At 46.5% G+C, this 12,574-nt stretch overlaps 1 protein-coding gene across 7 annotated transcripts in view; it reads left to right on the top strand.

The window, feature by feature from the left end:
* Positions 1-12,574, top strand: part of Gemin5 (gem nuclear organelle associated protein 5) — a 46,753-nt gene that overhangs the window by 26,937 nt on the left and 7,242 nt on the right. For 4 of the 7 annotated variants that reach the window (XM_041665237.1, XM_041665234.1, XM_041665235.1 and 1 more), the window contains exons 19-24: positions 1,252-1,350; positions 2,299-2,436; positions 4,051-4,198; positions 8,442-8,561; positions 8,913-9,123; positions 10,555-10,809. In XM_041665237.1, coding sequence (XP_041521171.1) covers positions 1,252-1,350; positions 2,299-2,436; positions 4,051-4,198; positions 8,442-8,561; positions 8,913-9,123; positions 10,555-10,809 — 971 coding nt within the window. The remainder of the gene's footprint in view (positions 1-1,251; positions 1,351-2,298; positions 2,437-4,050; positions 4,199-8,441; positions 8,562-8,912; positions 9,124-10,554; positions 10,810-12,574) is intronic. The other 3 variants (XM_041665240.1, XM_041665236.1, XM_041665238.1) reach the window with 1 other exon arrangement.

Here is a 12,574-nt window from a genome sequence, read left to right on the forward strand (position 1 = left end):
ACAGTTGATGGTGGTGCTGTGTGTTAAGTAAATGAGCAGGTGTCTAAGATTACTACTGCCTGGACCTTTTCCCCAGCTTCCCTTGTCTTTGACCTCCCTGCCCCCCTGCCATGCCCCTATCTTGCCGCCACTGCTCCCAGTACCCCATCTGTCAATGTTACCCAGCCAACCATCTTTGAGCCACATTTGGCCAGGCACCTACATATCTATTTTCCAGTCTACCAGTGTCTTTAGGTTAAAAAAAATCCTCACTAGAGATGCTCCGTAATGTGGCAGTTACTTTAATATATTTGATGGTGTTTTGTTTTTTAAATGATTATTGGTTTTGTTTGCTTGTCATAGCCCAGTATTTTGGTGTTTTTATTATGAATTTGATGTGTTGAAAAAATAACACAGTTTTTAAAAATCTTAAAGAGAGTGAGTCCCCCTGCTCACTCCACCGTTTTCTCTTGTGCTTTTTATGGGTATGACTTGTTTTGGGAATTTGGAGATGATCTAGCGTCTCCTTGGCTAACAGTAGCTAAACTTACTGGAAAATAAGGACTTTTTACATTCTCAGGTAGGATCCCAGGGCCTTGCACATGCTAGGCAAGTCCTCTATCATTAAGACATACATAAACATAATTGACTGTTGTAGTTTTGGTTGGTTGGTTTCTCAAGACAGGGTTTCTCAGCCGGGCGGTGGTGGCGCACACCTTTAATCCCAGCACTCGGGAGGCAGAGGCAGGTGGGTCTCTGTGAGTTTGAGGCCAGCCTGGTCTACAAGAACTAGTTCCAGGACAGGCTCCAAAGCTACAGAGACAGGGTTTTTCTGTGTAACAGTCCTGGCTGTTCTGGAACTTTCTTTGTAGACCAGACTGACCTCAATCTTACAGAGCTCCTACTGCCTCCTGAGTGCTGGGATAAAGGTGCATACCTGCGTGCTTGGCTCCTAGAGGACTCTTAATATGAACACTCTCGTTAATCTTCTAACAAAAATTTAAAAGGCATGTTGAATTTGGAATCCTCTTATACTATTTTTCCCTCAAGCTTTTGTCAGCACAAACTACAAAATGGTATTGACTCATTGGATTCTTCCCAAGCTGACTTTTAAAAGTTCCAAACTGTCTCTGTCACTAGCAGGAGGTACAGGGTAGAGTAAACGAGGACCTGGAATGTGGATTTTTTTTGTCTCTGAAGTAGGTGTTGGGGCATGTATCCAGAAGTTACTGGACGAAAGCTGTGGCTGTGACTTTTTCCATTTTAAATTAGCAGAGCTAAATGAAGATGTGTCTGCTGACCTTGAAGAACGATTCCACTTGGGCCTCTTCACAGACAGGGCTACTCTGTACAGGATGATGGAAACAGAAGGTGAGGCCTGCTCAGTCTACGTGACCCTATCTCTCCTCACTTTCCCTAATTTTGACACATGCCTCTATGTGGCTGCCAGCCTGTGCATTGCCATGCCATGCAGTTTAATCTGTATACAAACATGTTGCCATCTAGGCTACTCCCGTATGTCCTTTACGTGGTCATCAGACTCCAAACGGTAGCCTCTAACTGGTGCAATGCTCTTGAGGACCACTGGTGACAGTGGCCTGGCAGGCTCCCGCTAGGTGACAGTGGTCAGCTGGGCTCCAGCTCCATTCATATATGTTGGGCTTGGTCCATGGTTCAGATCTATAATCCTAGCACTCTAGAGGCTAAAGCAGGAGCATCACAAGATTGAGGCCATCCTGTATGTCCATCTTGTGAGTTCTAGGACAGCCTGAGCTATGAGGAGACTTTGTCTTTAAAAAAAATAAATTAATTAATTAAAAAGCTAGGGAGCAGAGGGACGGCTCAGCAGGTAAAAGTGCAATCCTGACTGAGTCCAATCATCAGAACATACATAGCTTGCACTCATCCTAACACCCTACAAAATGGGAAACAGATGAGCATGAGCTGGAGCATAGTGCAGAAACAGAAACCCTGTCTCCAAAGCAAAGTGAAAGGGAAAATTTAAAATTGGTCCTGGAGAAATGGCTCAGCGACTAAAAACGCTGACTACTCTTTGGAGGACTCGGGTTCAGTTCCCAGCACTCACATGGCAGCTCACATCTTTCAGTAATTCCAGTTCCAGAGCTTCTGACACTCTCACACAGACATACATGCACACAAAACACCGATGAATATAAACTAAATTTTTTTTAATTAAAAAAAAATCCCTCAAAGTCATTTTAGTAGATGGCTTGCTGATCAGTAAGTGACTATATACTTCTTTTCCACTGTGACCTTTGTTTTATAAAACAGCTTTCAAGCTCTGTCTCCTCTACACAGGAAAAGGCCACCTGGAGAGTGGCCACCCTGAGCTTTTTCACCAGCTCATGCTCTGGAAAGGCGATCTGAAAGGTGTTCTCCAGGCAGCAGCAGAGAGAGGAGAGCTTACAGACAGCCTCGTGGCTGTGGCACCAGTAGGTATGTGCTTCTTGGGGAAGTGTGTTGCTTTCTAGAATGTGCCATTAAAGATGCCTCAACACTGGTGTGGTGGTGCACAGCCACCACACCTGGGAGGCTGGGGCAGAGGAATCACCAATTCAGGGTCAAAAAGAAAAAAAATGACTTGGCAGTACTTGCCTTACGCTTAAAGCACTTAGAAATAGATGAAGTACAGAAGCTAACTCTGCAGCAGTGGCAAAGGCTGGGGACACATGCCCCGCTGGGTTTTGTCAAGACAGAGGAGCGGTAGCCCTGTGCTCTGTAAAGTGGGAGATTCATTTTGCTCACAGTTCTGGAGGTTTGGGAACCAGAGCCAGCATTGCTCAGTGGTAGGTGGCAGGGGTACCACAGAGGTCAGAATAAAGATAAGACAGGGACAGGGCAGGCTGGCTTTGTGGGCGAGGCAGATTGAGCCAAGCCTTGCTCTGCTTCTAACAACTCATGGGGATTAGCTCCACAGATCAGCAGTGGACAGTCTTCCCAGGAATGCTGTCCTATGTGTTAATTAGTGTCCACCAGTCCCCAGCTCTGGTGACGCCTCTAGCACATAAATCAGTGGTGGATAAACCACATCTTGAAGGACAATTGGACCATATGTGATAAATTTGAAAATGTTTCAAACCTTTGGCCCAGCAGTTCTAATGATAGAAACTAAACTGTACTCACACTCAGAGACATAGCAAAAGACCATAAAGACCTACATGTCCATAAGTAAGAGCCCTGTCAAGTCATGTACACAGCTAGAATAGAAACCCTTACAAATACCCCAAAGACTGGGGCAGCCTTGTACGTCCTTAATGTGAGTGAGCTCTTAATGCAGGCAGCTAACATGAGCCTGGGAGCGCTGATCCATGTTATAGCTTGAGATTAGGAAATGAAGAATTATGACCCAGTTTAAGGAAGCACGAGAAAGTCCCCTAATGCCCTTAAAAGACCACCATTCCTCCCCCACAAGCATGACCATCTCTATTGGAGATATAGTAGAAACCACTGGGTGCCGACTGGACATGGTGTTGTATACTAATCCCAGCTTCAGGGGGCAGAGGCAGGTGGGTCTCTGAATGCCAGGTCAGCCAGGGCTACGCAGTGAGACCCTGTCTCGAGGGAACAACTTTGAGAGTGAAAAAGCAACCGTTTATCACCTAAAGTGCAAAGATGAAGTACACAAAGGAACTTTGATGGCACTAGCCTTGCCCAGAAAGAGGTGGAGGAGGACGATGAATTAAAAAATCTGTCTTAGAAATGAATACCTTTGAATGGGGCATCATGATTGACACATCTCTATGGCTGTGAGGTGGAGCCATTGATGCTGTGGTGATAGACAGTACCCTCAGCAGAAGGCATGCATGGCCTTGCTGTCACTGTCTGCTCCCACTCAGAAGTGTCCCCTAAACTCCGTCTTTTCGTGTTGATAGAGCAAATCAAAGAATAATTCCTGTTTCAGAATATGGGTGTGGGGAGGGAGTTGAAGCAGAAGAGCTGCATAGCATTTGAAGTAGTGCCTGATTGTTCTGCCTACTGCAGTGATGAAATGGCGTTTTTAACTCGTGTACCTCCTTTGATGGACCCTCCTCCTTTTTTCCCACCTTTAAGCTGGCTACAGTGTGTGGCTGTGGGCCGTGGAAGCCTTTGCCAAGCAGCTGTGTTTCCAGGATCAGTATGTCAAGGCTGCCTCTTACCTGCTGTCCATCCACAAAGTGTATGAAGCTGTGGAACTTCTCAAGTCAAATCATTTCTACAGGTCTGTGCAGTGGGGGCTTGGTGGCTCATAAAGGGAGCTCCTCTAAAGATTTTCTTTATGTGTGTGTGTGTGGGTATGTGCACATGATCTCACAGGGGCCAGGGACAGTGGATCCCCCTGGAATTGAACTTACAGGAGGTTCTGAGCTACCCAGCATGCTGGGACCCCAAGTTGGGTCTTCTACAGGAAAGCAGTGAGTGTTCCTAACTGATAAGAAATTTCTTACCACTGCCCCTCCCCCTTTTAAGAAAAATCTAGGCCGGGTGGTGGCGGCGCACACCTTTAATCCCAGCACTTAGGAGGCAGAGGCAGGCGGATCTCTGTGAGTTCGAGACCAGCCTGGTCTACAAGAGCTAGTTCCAGGACAGGCTCCAAAACCACAGAGAAACCCTGTCTCGAAAAAAAAAAAAAAATCTAATATTCTAGTCTTAGGGTTTCTACTGCTGTGATAAACACCATTGCCAAAAGCAATTTGGGGAAGAAAGGGTTTACTTCAGCTTACAACTGTAGTCTCAACTGCTGAGGGAAGTCAGGGCCAGAACTCAAGGCAGAACCAGGAGGTAGGAACTGAAGCATAAGCCACGTGCCTCTTGGCTTCCTCAGTTTGTGTAGTTTTTTGGGTTTTTTTGAGACAGGGTTTCTCTGTATAATAGCCCTACCTCTCCTGAAACTAGCTCTGAAGACCAGGCTAGTCTCGAACTCACAGAGGTCTGCCTGCCTCTACCTCCTAAATTCTTTTTTTTTTTTATATTTATTTATTTATTTATTATGTATACAATATTCTGTCGGTATGCCTGAAGGCCAGAAAAGGGCGCCAGACCTCTTTACAGATGGTTGTGAGCCACTATGTGGTTGCTGGGAATTGAACTCAGGACCTTTGGAAGAGCAGGCAATGCTCTTAACCACTGAGCCATCTCTCCAGCCCCTACCTCCTAAATTCTGGGATTAAAGGCATGCGCTGCCACCACCCGGCTTCAGTTTGTTTTCTTATATAGCAGGACCAGCTGCTCAGGGGTGGTACCGTGTGTGATAGACTGGGCTCTCCCCTATCAATCATTGATCAACCTTACCTTCAGGCCAGTCTTATGGAGCCTTTTTCTCAGTTTTAGACTCTCTTCCCAGCCAGGCGGTGGTGGCGCATGCCTTTAATCCCAGCACTTGGGAGGCAGAAGCAGGCGGATCTCTGTGAGTTCGAGGCCAGCCTGGTCTAGAAGAGCTAGTTCCAGGACTGGAACCAAAAGCTACGGAGAAACCCTGTCTCGAAAATTTAAAAAAAAAAAAAAAAAAAAAAAAGACGCTCTCTTCCCAGATTATCTAAGTTTGTGTCAGGTTGTTAAAAGCCAGTCAACACAGTTCTCAGTTTAGATGAAGGGCCTTGTCTACTGTTCTGTGTTGAGGGTGACTAGTGTCTCTTTTCAGTGTAACACTATGTCAGCCACAGTGGAGAATGACCATTCTAGACAGCATTCCCTAGACCCTTGGTTCTTTTTGTCGTCTCACCATGTCTGCCATTAAGTGGGGATGTTTAAATTGGTGTTATTTAATATTAATTTGCTATGGTTGGCATGAATCTGCACACCTTGGTGTTTGTTTCCTGTTTTGTCAAGTTTTTCTCTTTTTCTGTTTTATTTTAGATTGACTATTTTTTGTCAGGTTCCAGTTCTAACTTTAGTTACATCCTCTTAAATTTATTTCTTTTAATGTGTGTAGATGTTTTGTTCACATTCTTTCTTTTTGTTTGGTTGTTTGTTTTTCAAGCTTCTGTGTAGCTTTGGAGGCTGTCCTGGAACTAGCTCTTATAGACCAGGCTGCCTCAAACTCACAGAGATCCACCTGCCTCTGTCTCCCTAGTGCTGGGATTAAAGGCATGCGCCATCACCGCCCGGTTTGTTCACATTTTTGTCTGTGCACTGGGTGTGTGCCTTGTGTTTGAAGAGGCCAGAAGAGGGCGTTGTGTCCCCTGGAGCTGGTGTTACAGGTGTGTGGATGCTGGGAATTGAACCCAGATCCTCTGGAAAAGCAGTCAGTGCTCTTAATCACTGAACCATCTCTTCAGCCATTGATTCCCCCTGACCTCCCCCTTTTTTTGAATAGTATGTTCTACTAGTGATAATTCCCAAAACTTCTTTTATGTATGAAAGCCTACAGTTTCACCTTCATCTTAAGAGATCTTTTCCTAGCTTAGAGTTCTAGATTGCTTCCAGATGTGGTGGTGTACACCTGTAATTCTAGCATCTTGAGGAATAGGAACCTAAAAGGATCCTATACTGCAAATTTTGTTTCTTATGTAACCCAGGCTGGCCTTAAAACTCCTGCCTTAGTTTTCCAGGTGCTTAAATTACAGGTGTGCACTCCACGCCGGCTGTATTTTCATCTGTACTGCAGAACAGTGGAGTTTTCTCTGTTCAAGCCTTTCATTATCGCTGATTTTCAGTAATGTGATGATGTATTATGGTGAGGCTGTCCTTTTGTTTATCTTGTGTGGCTTTTGTTGTCCTCCTTTAGAGAATGCTAAGTTTCATTGTGACTCACCTTGATCTTTTTGGAAACAGGGAACAAAATCTAATGGTGCTAGCCTCAAATCTGTGGCCATGTTGTCTGCTTCTGGGGTGCTTGCATGCCTTCCCCTTATTTCAGAGGGCAGATTTAGAGAAGTCTATACTATGAGCTGCTATGGGCCTCCTACCTTCTGATGCCTCTGTTGCAGGCTTTGCTTAGTGAGCAAGTCACAGCAAGCTCTGAGCATCATTCAGCTCTAGTCTTGTTCTTTCTTTGGCATCTCAGAGTTTCCAGCTTGGCCAGAGACCCAACAGGATCCACAAGCAGAGCTCTGGCCACCTTTCTGTGTGAACAGCTTCCTCCTCCTCTGGTGTTACAGCCCTTTGGTTTAAAGGACTATGCCTGGAAGTAAATCCCTAGGTTTTTCATATCTCTCTTTCTCTTTCTTTCCTTTTCTTTCGGGATACAGTTTCCTTGTGCAGCTCTGGCTGTTCTGGAACTCGTTTCTCAGACAAGACTGGCCTCAAACTCCGAGGTCTGCCTGCCTCTGCCACCCATTTTGCATTGCTCTTGAGATCATTTCTGTCCCTGCTACAGATGTTTGCCAGGTGACACAGACCCACCACATACCGAGATGATTTGTTAGGGGCCCCACAAGTGTCACTCTTTAGTCTTGGGTCACTTTCACTGGAAAAGTTTTCAGCTTTGGGATGCTCTGAGTCCCGAGTGTCAGGTCCACTTTTCTCCAGGAAAGTATAAACTTTATCATTGGAAACATAAAATGACATGCTTTACTTGGTTCACTTTTGAGAAAACAGCCGTAAAATACTCAAAGCTAAATAACTTAGTTTTGTTTTTTGAGAGAGTCTCACTTTAGCTCCAGCTATTCCAGAACTCCCTATGTAGGCCAGGCTAGCCTCAAATTCCCAGAGGTCTAGCTGCTTCTTCCTTCTGTGTGCTGGCACTAAAGATGAGCACCACTGAGCTGCCAGTGCTTTTTAATAAATGAGAGTTTTCTTGAAGAAAGCACCTAGCTAGGGATAGAGAAATGACTCAGTGGGCAGTGGGTACAAGTGTTTGCCCTGCAACAGGAGATCCGTGTTTACATCCCAGCACCCAGTGAAAAGCATGGCTGCCTATGCCTGTGACTCCAGCGTCAGCAGGTGGGACTCGGAGGATTCCCAGGAGCTCATTAACCAACCTAACCTATCTTAAGAGAAATGCGATAGCTCAGCAGTTAAAGCCTCTTGCTGCCCAGCCCATGGGCCGAGGTTTGATTCCCAGAACCCATGCAGTAGAAGGTCTTACAGAACCAATTCCTGCAGGTTTCCTGACCTCCACACTCACACTTATGCCTTGTATATGCACAGCCACGGCAGTCTAAAGGAAGGGGAAATGTGAAAGAAGACGTGTGTACGTGGGCACAGGTGCAGACACATGCACCACACACTTTTACACACACACACATTCACATACACACATACACTCAAATGCTAGAAGTAAAAGGTGGCTAGTCAGTTTGTAGTGTACTCTTACAAATTTCCCCAGAGATGACTGGCATGGTTCGGAATGATGTCAGGAAGAAAGCGTTCTTGCCATTTTGTGATGGTGAAGGTCTAAAATGCTGATGGGAGGAACTAGGGAAATTAATCAGTTGGCTGCCTCTCCAGGCACTCACTGTTTTTCATTGGTAGCCTCATGTGGAGGAACCCCTGCTGACTGAATTATGTACTTTTGCCGTTAGAGAAGCTATCGCAGTTGCCAAGGCTCGACTGCGCCCTGAAGACCCCGTCCTGAAGGACCTATACCTCAGCTGGGGGTCTATCCTGGAGAAAGATGGCCACTACGCAATCGCAGCCAAGTGGTAAGCAAAGAGGCTGAGGCTAATTTAGTACCTGCCTGGAGAACAACAGAATGGACAAACTCAGTGTAGAAGTGGGCACAGTGACTGGAAATGTAAAAAGAAAGGAAAATTCAACCCAGCTGCATGTTCTGCAGTTACCCAAATTGGCACAGGCAGTCAGTCAGTCTCGGTGGCAGACTTGAAGGTTATACCTGTTTGCATCTGGGTCAGTCAGCACAGTGTACAAACCAACAGCACGTGGCCATCCTGACCTCGGTCTCCAAAAATACAGCCAGAGCAGGACCACCAGGATGGACAAAAGAGGGTTAGAAGGGCGGCATGGCTGGTAACTGGGTTTCATTCTTGCCACAGCTACTTAGGAGCCACTTCCGCCTACGATGCAGCCAAAGTTCTGGCGAGAAAGGGAGACGCAGCCTCACTCAGAACAGCTGCAGAGCTGGCTTCCATAGCAGGAGAAAGTGAACTGGCTGCTTCCCTGGCTCTCAGATGTGCCCAAGAGCTGCTTCTGGTGAAGAACTGGGTGGGCGCACAGGAAGCCTTGGGGCTGCATGAAAGCTTGCAGGTCAGTCTCTGGAGCTTGAGGATGGGAGGGGCCCTGGGTCCCTCTCTGGTCAGACACCCCCAGTAGACAAACTTCTGGTTCAGGAAGTGACTGTAGAAGTATCCAGAGGCCGTGGTGGCTCTCACTGAAATATTACAGCTTGCTGATGACTGTGTTGGGGGTAAGAGATGCACCGCTGTTCACAGTGATCTCTACTGCTTACAAGTTCGTGCAAACCGTCTGAACCACTGCCAGTATGCCAGCACCTGGGCAGTGTCCAGAGTTCCTACATTAGCACTGTCTCCCTGGGGACGGGGCGGGGGGGTGGTTGGCCTCTGACGGGAAGATCATGGTGGGTAACAGGCATGTCTGGTTTCTGGAAAGCTTTGTTCCTGTGTGGCTAGAAATGACTCAGGGGCTGAATGTAGCCTAGTGGTAGCTCGTTTCCCTGGCGGGTTCCCAGGTTCCATCTCAGCACTTCAAGTAATAGCAGCAGTGTTAATGAATAACAGACCCTAGGAGTTGTGCACACAGCAGATTTCACTGACATGTTCGTGTTCACATATTACATGCTTTGGCCGTATTCAGACCCCACGGCCACCACTGGTTTTTCTGATACATGAGAACTGAGGTCTATCCTGTAGTCCAGGTTTACCATAAATACAGCCCAGGATGGCCTCAAACTCAAAATTATACTATCTCAGTCTCCCTGAGTTGGCATTCCAGGTGTGAGCCACCTTGCCAGTTCTGACATGGACTGTTCACTTTCTCTATCACTGGAAAAAGGCTTAAAAACAATGCCCAGCTGAGTGTTTAGAGCCCAGGGAAGACACATAGGTGGTTAGCTTTCTCAGAGCTGGAAGATAATGCCACAAAGTGGCATTATATATTCATTATAACATGACCAAGGCTAGGCAGAGCCACGTACCTACAGCTCAGAAAAGGCTTTCCCAGTAGTTCTGTAGCGTTTCATTCTCTATCTGAAGCAGCATCCTCAGCAAAGAAAAAATCAAAATAGCCCTGTGGCTTTTTGGTCCACACTCTGGTAAGGGTCATTCTGACTGGTGTACAGCTGCCCTCTAGGCTTAATTGAGGACTTCTCAGGGTGCACCAGGCATCTTGTGGCAATGAGAAATCTAACAAATAATAATTTTCCAGAGCTTTTCTCAGTATTTTTGTTGTTCATGGATTCCCTACTTAGACATGGCCTGTGCCTTCCCAGCTCCTGAGTCTACCAAGCTCCCCTATTCCAACATGCACTGTCGGCGAGAGGGGGCCTGATGCTTAGGGCTAAAGGGTGGACCTAGGTGTGGCTCCCAGATAGGATCCTCTGTTACAAACTTGCCCTTGCTCTGTCACGTGGCTCCAGTGAAGCTTGGGTGCTGTGGCCTCAGATGGGTGTGCCATCATCTATGTTTTCATGTATCTTACCTCTTTGTTGCTGAATCCCAGGGCCAGAGACTGGTGTTCTGCCTCCTTGAGCTTCTTTGCCGGCACTTGGAGGAAAAGCAGCCTCCAGAGGTCAGAAGCCCCTCCTCCGTTTATCACCAGTGGGCTACAGGCTCTGAAGGAGACCTGATGCAGAGAGTGACTGGTGTGTGGCGCAACACCTTCAGTGTGGACACCCCAGAGCAGTGCCGGGCTGCCTTGAAGAAGCTGCAGGATGTCAAGTATCCATCTGCAACGAGTAACACTCCCTTCAGACAGGTGTGCCATCCCAGCCTTAACAGGCTGTGTAGGTCAGGTGTTCTTCATCCCTCAGAAAAATCTGGAAAATGGTTTTTATCTTGAAAAAGACAACACAGTTCAGGCCTTGGGAAGACACCTCAGATGAAAGCCTTGAGCTTTGTATTCATTTGGGGTTCTCACTTTTTTAATTTTACAAGAAAGTTTGGGGTGGGAGTGATGGCTCAGTAGTTAAGACCACTGGTGGCTCTTGCAGAGGGTTCAGGTTGGGTTATCAGCACCCGTTCACAGCTAACAACCATTTGTAATTCCAGTTCCAGGGGATCCAACACCCTCTTCTGGCCTTCGTGGGCACCAGGCATACACATCATGCACAGACATACATGTCGGCAAAATACTACATACAATAAAGTTGAAGTCCTCTTGCTCTCCTCAGCTGCTGTTTCACACACACCCACTCACCCCTAGCTCACCAGAGATTCTCTCCCTCCACGTTACCCATGCTGACAATGAGGGGCAAGCTGACGACATACTTAACTACACGTTCATCTTGGAAACAGACCTCAGTTTGTCTGCTTTTTTAAGTTTTAAATGAAAAGATATCCTTTTGAGTAAGTAGACATCCTCAAGTGGTATACAAAATGGAAAGCAGCTTTGCAGTCTCTTACAACGATAGCACACTCTGGCCCAGCCTGCCAAGTGACAAGAGATGAAATCAGGAGGCCACTCAAAGACCTGCATACAAATCTTTGGATATATTTAGTCCACAATAGCTCCAAACAAACGGCACACAAGGGAAGAATAGACCTCTGCACAGGTCACTGAGCCCCAGAAACATGCTGACAGAAGGGTGCTGTCAGATGGTCTTGTTTGACAAAGGTGTTCTGTGTCTTCATTTTGGTGGTAGCTATAAACTACTTGTCAGAGTGCTTCAAACTATAACCGAAGGGCTGGAGAGATGATTCAGTCAAGTAGATAAATTGCTTTTGGGTGAGGCCCCGTGTTTAATTCCTAACATGGCAGTTTACACCTGTGTTCCCAGGATTAGGGAGGCAGAAGCAGGTAGACCCAAGGACTCTCTGTCAAGATGATCTAGCCAAATTGCTGAGCTTCAGGTTCTGTGAGAGACCCTGTCTCAAAAGATAAAATGGAGCCAGGTGGTGATAACACGCATCTTTAATCCCAGCATTCGAGAGCCAGAGGCCGGCCTAATCTATAGAGCAAGTTCCAGGACAGTAAGGGCTACATAGTGAAATTCTGTCTCAAAAAGGAAAAAAAAAAAAAAGATAAAATGGAGAGCGTTTGGGAAAGACAACTGACATTGTTCTCTGACATCCACGTGCCAAAATGGATTGCTATCAGCTGTATTCCTGTTATTTCTGTTGATTTTTTTTTTTTTTGAGATGGAGTCTCATATAGCCCAGGCTGGCTCTGAACTTTTATTTAAGAGTTATTATTATGCATATAGTGTTCTGCCTTCATGTTTGCCTACAGGCCAGAAGAGGGCACCAGATCTCACTGTAGATGGTTGTGAGCCACCATGTGGTTGCTGGGAATTGAACTCAGGACCTCTAGAAGAGCAGTCAGTGCTCTTAATCTCTGAGCTATCTCTCCAACCCCAGGCCCTGAAACTCTTATGTTGCTAAGGATGACTGAAGTCCTGGTCCTCCTGCCTCCACCTTCCCAGTGCTAAGATTACAAGTGGGTGTCACCACACTGAGTCTATGTGATGCTGAGGTTAAACCCAGGGCCTTGTGTGTGCTAAGCAGGTACTCGACCAATCAAA

This window comes from Microtus oregoni, unplaced genomic scaffold, assembly GCF_018167655.1.
Source record: "Microtus oregoni isolate MIOR12 unplaced genomic scaffold, Mior012 000015F_ref0000493, whole genome shotgun sequence".
Taxonomy (NCBI): domain Eukaryota; kingdom Metazoa; phylum Chordata; class Mammalia; order Rodentia; family Cricetidae; genus Microtus; species Microtus oregoni.